This window comes from Camellia sinensis, chromosome 9, assembly GCF_055761805.1.
Source record: "Camellia sinensis isolate YWXY chromosome 9, ASM5576180v1, whole genome shotgun sequence".
In the NCBI taxonomy this organism is placed as follows: Eukaryota; Viridiplantae; Streptophyta; class Magnoliopsida; order Ericales; family Theaceae; genus Camellia; species Camellia sinensis.
The window spans coordinates 153472501-153479555 of record NC_138969.1 but is presented as its reverse complement, the minus strand read 5'-3'; the positions used below and the strand labels follow the sequence as shown (position 1 = coordinate 153479555).

At 35.4% G+C, this 7055-nt stretch overlaps 1 protein-coding gene across 2 annotated transcripts in view; it reads left to right on the top strand.

Annotated features, from left to right (window-relative positions):
• Nucleotides 1-554: 554 nt before the first annotated feature.
• Nucleotides 555-7055, top strand: part of RLP4 (receptor like protein 4) — a 34268-nt gene continuing 27767 nt past the window's right edge. Inside the window, exons 1-2 of one of the 2 annotated variants that reach the window (XM_028218982.2) lie at nt 555-832; nt 2421-3476. In XM_028218982.2, coding sequence (XP_028074783.2) covers nt 760-832; nt 2421-3476 — 1129 coding nt within the window. In that variant the 5' untranslated portion in view covers nt 555-759. The remainder of the gene's footprint in view (nt 833-2420; nt 3477-7055) is intronic. The other variant, XR_003634493.2, reaches the window with a different exon arrangement.

Sequence of the window (7055 nt, the reverse complement as noted above, 5' to 3'; positions counted from 1 at the left end):
TAGCAACTAATCTACGACGCAGGCTCACACCAAGATTTGTGCACCACCATTTTCCAACTTACACGCGGCTTCTGGCCGGTAATCATCACTTTCTTTTAGTGGCTGCCAATTTAATCAATGTTAGGGGTGGACAGTCGTAATTTTTGACTTTTGGTGAATAGTGATAACTTTTTAATTTTTTGAGTAATTTTTTAACTTTTTGACAACTTGTAAACTTGGTCTTAGTATTTTCAGAGTATGAACACGTGATACTCTATAAGATTTTAATTGATAAAAAAAAATAAGGGTTCACAATTTATGTTAAGAAAAAAGAATAACATGAGAATTAAGTAATTGATGATTAACTTGATATATGATTAGGTGATGTTTTTGAATTATTAAATAACTTTTCCAAATAGACAGATAAAATATGGTGGGAGCTTATCGGCAGTGGTCGTAAAGAACAATGATCGCTTGAGTTGCGTGTCACGTTTCTGATCTGATATGCGAAGTGCATCAACTTTGATGAGCCTCAAGAGTACAGTAAAACTGCCTCTTCACAGGTCAAACTAATTAAAATGAAAATTAATTTAATTGAATTTCAACTGTAAAGCCTGCAAACACGTCCGAAACACAACACTCTCTCTCTCTCTCTCTCTCTCTCTCTCTCTCTCTACTCTACTCTGTCTCTAGATTCTCTCTAAAAAGCTTGAAAGGATCTGAGAGAATGTGGGAATGAGGAGGTTCTAGAGAGACAGAGAAGCAAAGCATTTCGAGGCCATGGTGCTCAGACGATTTCTCTTACTCCTCTTCATCTTCTTCTTGGCTCTGAGACCTTCGTATCCTAAACCTGGTTAGCTCTCACTACTCTTTCTCTCTCTCTCTCTGTATATATATATCATTATATCTAATAGTTATCTTCACATTGTGGTGAAGAGTATGGGTTAGAATTTTGAAGTGAAATGTTTACTTATCTTTGATTGATTTGATGTAGTTAATGAGTGTATCGATTTGGTATTGTTAAAGTAAACTTGTTATTGTATGAATCGATGCTTCAATGCGTTCAAAAAATTTAAAAATAAAAAAAAATCAATATTTCAATTACAGAATGAATCTATTCTTTTGACTCTCGATTGAGTTCATCGAAGTTTATTTGGAGTAGTGATTCTGTTACTCTTGATTTTTGAATTTTTTTTTTTTTTGGTTAGTGTTAATGGTGATAAGTGTTGGCATTTTTGATGGGATTGAGCAGAATTTGAAAATTCATATTTGGTTTATACTGTGTGTTTGGTTGGGAGATTTGAGAAGGGATTTGGAAAGGGAAAGAGAAAAGGTATGGTTGGGAGATTTGAGAAGGGATTTGGAAAGGGAAAGAGAAAAGGTAAGTGAAAATTTTCCGTTTTCATTTTCAAATTTCTCCATAAATCTCCCAACAAAATACAGCATTGCTGTCTTGAATTTGGGATCGAATGGAAGAAATGATTACTTACATTGGCTTATTGCGAAGAAAATGCATTGAGGAAAAGCAAAAGAAGAAAACAAAACCAGAAAACATTGTTCCATTAAATTGTGCATAACACAACAATTCTCATTCTTTTTAGGTTGTGTTTGGTTGGAGGATTTGATGAGAGAAAGGGAAAAGGAAGGAGAAATAATTGATAGGATTCGAATTCCAAGTTATGTTTGGTTGAGTTGGGAAATGGAGAAAGAAAATAGTTGCTATGTTTGGTTGAGGGATTTGGGAAGAGATTTGAAAATGGAAAATAAAAATGTGTGTGAAATTAGGTGAAATATAAGTATATTTTATTTACATTTCACCTTTTTTTTTTTTATTTTCCAAATCTCTTTTCAAATCCCCAACCAAACACAGCGCAATTGAATCCAAAAAGCAAAAAGTGGGATTATATTTTCCTCTCACTTTCATTTCCCCTGTGTTTTCCATTATAACTAAACAAAAAGTGGGATTGCGTTTCATTTTCAATTTTCATTTCTCTCATCAAATCCTCCAACCAAACACAGCCTTAAAGGTTATCCTATTTCTAATGAGTAAGCTTTCGGAATTAGCAATAAGTCTTACCCCTTTGCTGAGTTTACTAACTGTTTATTATTATTATTATTATTATTATTTTTTTTTTTGGGGGGGGGGGCATGTATGGTGCACAAAAATGATTTAAAATGCTATGGTAGGAGAAAATTGCTAATTATAGAAAAGAATATGAATTTCTTATCAACATGTCTACAGAGATATGAAAATGCTTGCTGGGATGTTAGGTGCTGTTGCTTGATTCTCAATTGATGCATGGGTTTAGAATAAGTATCAGATAGCTGTTGTTGAATTAATTTGTTTGCTAAAGCATTTATTAGAGATAAGTGGATTTGACTTAAGCGAAGGACTCTTCTTATTCAGTGTTCTATTCTGAAAATCTTTTTGTTGAATGCAGCACCATATGCTATGCGAATAAGCTGTGGAGCTCGCAATGATGTCCACACTCCACCAACGAATACATTGTGGTATAAGGATTTTGGATATACAGGAGGGATACCTGCTAATGCAACACAGACAAGTTTTATCACACCTCAACTTAACACACTTCGCTATTTCCCTCTATCTGATGGACCAGAAAATTGCTATAACATTAATGGAGTTCCTAGTGGCCACTATTCAGTTAGAATGTTTTCTGCATTGGTTAACGACACTAATTTCGACAACGAACCTTTATTTGATGTTTCTGTTGAAGGAACTCAGATTTATTCCCTGCAATCAGGTTGGAGCAACCACGATGATGAACAGGCATTTGTTGAAGCTTTGGTATTTCTTACCAATGGCTCTGTCTCGCTTTGCTTCCATAGCACTGGTCATGGAGATCCAGCTGTTCTTTCAATTGAAATTCTTCAAGTTGATGATAGAGCGTACTACTTTGGCCCGCAGTGGGGTCAGGGGACTATCCTAAGAACAGACAGAAGACTGAGTTGTGGTGCTGTGAAACGCAAATTTGATGAAGACTATAGTGGGGACCACTGGGGTGGGGATAGATTCTGGAATCCCATTGCAACTTTTGGTCAAGGGTCTGATCTTATTATATCTACGGGAAACAGCATCAAGCAGGCCTCAATTTCACCAAACTTCTACCCAGAAGCGGTTTATCAGACTGCTCTTGCTAGTACTGATAATCAACCGTATTTAGCGTATACAATGGATGTGGATCCCAATAGGAACTACTCCATTTGGTTGCATTTTGCAGAGATTGATCCTTCTGTCACTAGTATAGGTCAAAGGGTATTTGACATCCTAATAAATGGTGATATTGCTTTTCCAGATATTGACATTGTGAACATGAGCGGGGATCTTTACCGTGCTCTTGTACTGAACAAGACTGTTGCTGTTAATGGGAGAACTTTGACAATAACCTTTCACCCTACAAAAGGTCATGCCTTAATTAATGCTATTGAAATCCTTGAGGTTATTACGGCAGAGTCTAAAACTTTGCCAGATGAAGGTAAATATGCCCTCCTTAATTTTCAAATGTTTGACAATTTGTTTTACTTTTTTGACTTTGACATGTTTTTACACTTTGATGAGGTTGCTAGATTCATGTTTATTTAAAGAGTAATGATATACAAACAAAAAATTTACACACAACATCTATACATAACTATTTGTCAAATTTGTAGTCAATCATTTTGAATCAAAAGACCCAAAAAAGTGACATTATTTAGAAACTGCCATCGACACTTGATGATGCCTTACGATTTTGTACCCAGTGATAATTTTGAAACTACCTACCTAAGAAACTCTACTGCTTGGTTTTTAGAGGAAAATTTTGATATTAAATAAGGGTATCAATTTTTTTTTTTGGATAAATATTAAATGAGGGTATCAATATTGTTAAGGAAGTTTAAAAAAAAAAAAAAAAAACCTCAAATTAAATGTCTATGACTGTGTTCATACTAGATCATATAGTAGAGATGGTGAAAAGAATATTTATAAAGTTGCTGAACTAAGGGAGACGAAAACAAGAGACTTAATCAAATTAAATGTATAAAAGTGAGGATTTAAGGGTGTTAGTGAAGATGGGGATATTTGGGAAGTTGGAAAAGTTATTTCGAGTAAATAAAAACATTTAGAAAATGTAGGAGTGGAGGAATCTGATAGTGTTGAAAGAACTAGATTTATCAAAAGAAATAAAAAAAAAAAATAAGTGTTGATAGAACTAGAGAATATAGATTTTATCATCGATTAAGGGAGTTTGAGGTTGAAATGGCATTGAAGAAGATGAAATTAGGTAGGGCATTAGGACTGGACTGTATCCCTATTGAGGTTTGGAAATGTTTTGGTAAGGAGGGTGTATCTTATTTAATAAAATTCTTTAACAAGATTCTAATGACTAGAAAAATGTTTGACTAGTGGACAGAAATTATTTTAATACCTATATATAATAAAGGAGATATTCAAAATCGCAACAACTATAGAGGCATTAAGTTAATAAGTTGTACAAAATTGTGGGATAGAGTGATTGAACATCACTTAAGGGTAGCAACAACTATGTTAGAGAATCAATTTGGATTTATGCTTGGTTGATCACTAATATAGAAGCAATTTATTTACTGAGAATTTTAATAGAAAAGTATAGAGCAAAAATGAGGGATCTACATATGGTTTTTATAGATCTAGAAAAAGCTTAGAGATATAATATGGTGGTCATTGGAAAAAAAAGGTGTAATCCAAGGGTATATTGATGAGATAAATGAAAAAAAATAGTAGAGTTGTGACTTTAATTAAATCAGTTGTAGGAGAAACTAGTGAATTCCCAATCACTGTAGGGTTGCATCAAGGGTCAACTTTAAGTCCTTGCGTATTTGCCTTAGTCATGGATGAATTAACTAAATATATTCGGGATGACGTCCCATGATGTATGATTTTTCCCCCCCATAATTGGACTAATACAAGTTTAGCAATGCTTGGTTTGTCACGATCTGAACCCTTCCCTAGAGGTTTAGGTTATGACCGGCCAGTAATCATAGATTACTTATGGCCTCAATTGACAAAATCAAATGACGTGATAATAAATTAGCGGAAGCAATCAACAATAATAAAAACAAGTCCATTGAGTTGTGCTTATATGATAAACTCAAAAACATAATCACCATTGCAACCAAAAACTTGTCAAGAAGTTAAATTCAACCTATACATATACAAACATGGCCAACATCTAACAAAAACAAAAGTTTAAAACAAAGGTTCAACAAAAGCTTGACTCCTCTTGAGATCAAGCAAACGCCTCAATACAAAGACACTCCACAATGGCTTGACAAAAAGGTAGACTCCTACAAACAGCTTTAAGTTTGACCATCCAAATGCTCACCTACATATATATAAGGGAAAGGGGTGAGCTAAAGCCCAACGAGTAACATCAGTATAAAGGGTTGATGAATAAAGTCCAACATCTCATAAAACATAACTTTCAGTTTCCAAAACAATTCATATATCTAATCATATCAATTCTTTGTGTTAACAATATCCATTCAAATCATTATACGTGGTAACATCCAATAGAGTAACAATATATCAATATGCCGAAGCCAATGGGACCATTAAGGTCAATTCAATGGGACCATATAGGTCAGACAATAGGATCACAACAGGTTAATCAATATGGATCATTAGGGTCTAACATCAGAGATCTCTGTGTTTCAATTAATTCAATAGGCGGGGCCTCACTAAAAGATGCCATGAATACATTTCCAAAAAGGACATTCATTCATAGATAAACAAAATAAGATTTCAAAATGTCATTCTTTGAACAATTCAAATACATTTTGAACATATCTTTATAAAGATATTACTCATAATGGGCTTGAACAAACATTACGCTTCGGATGACCAACCTACACGAAACACATACAAATACACAATAAAACACAATATTCAAACAAGCATTCTATCTTAATTCAATTCCTTAAATGGGTTTCTAGCTTATTTCTTCTTTAATGAAGCCTAAACAATGCCTAAAAGAACATGAAAGTGAAAATATGCACATGAAAGTGTATTTTAAAGTTGCTGAAAATAGGATGTTCGCTAGAGTAGTCCTTTGGTTGCTCGAGCAATCTGGTCAGTTTGTGTTAGAATTTATCTCCACCTACCACCTCCACTATCACACACTCCACACCTACCACCTCCACTATCACACACTCCACCTACCACCTCCACTTCACTCCTACACCTACTACCACATTTTCTTCTATATATAGGAATCCTTGTAATTGTAATCAATATCAATATATCAATCAATAATAATACATACAATTTATTCTCTCTCTTTCTCTATACATTATTTCTTACATGGTATCAGAGCTGGTTTAAAACCTAGTATTTTCGCTTCCCCGGCGGGCGGCAACCTCACCTTAACCGCCCGCCGGACCTCAACCTATTCCGCTGATAAAATCAACAAAGATTTGTGCAACTGTAGTCATGTGTGAGGCTGATGGAGAAGAATTCTTCACCTCATATGACGAGACAGTCTGGAACTGGAAACACTGCAACATTCTGCTCTGGAATTCTGCAGCAGCTAGATTATAGCTTGGTTGAGTGCCAAGCTTTGGTTCTTCCACCCACTCTTGAACTTGCCCAGCAAAGTGTGAAGGTTCATGCTTGTGTTGGAGGGACTAGTGTGCGCGAAGATCAGCGCATTCTCTCCAGTGGGGTTCATGTTGTTGTTGGTACTCCTGGTCGTGTGTTTGACATGTTGCGGAGACAATCACTTCGCCCTGTTTACATCAAAATGTTTGTCTTGGATGAAGCTGATGAAATGCTGTCACGAGGTTTTTAAAAATCAGATCTATGATATTTTCCAGTTGCTGCCACCCAAAATCCAGGTTGGGGTGTTCTCAGTTGCTGCCACCCAAAATCCAGGTTGGGGTGTTCTCTGCCACAATGCCACCAGAGGCTCTTGAAATCACCAGGAAATTCATGAATAAGCCTGGAAAGAGAAAAAGCTCATGCTAGGATTTGCGAAGTGATTCGCTGCAGGAATTTTGGCTTTGGATGAAACCCTTACCATACTCCACTCATTCTCTCC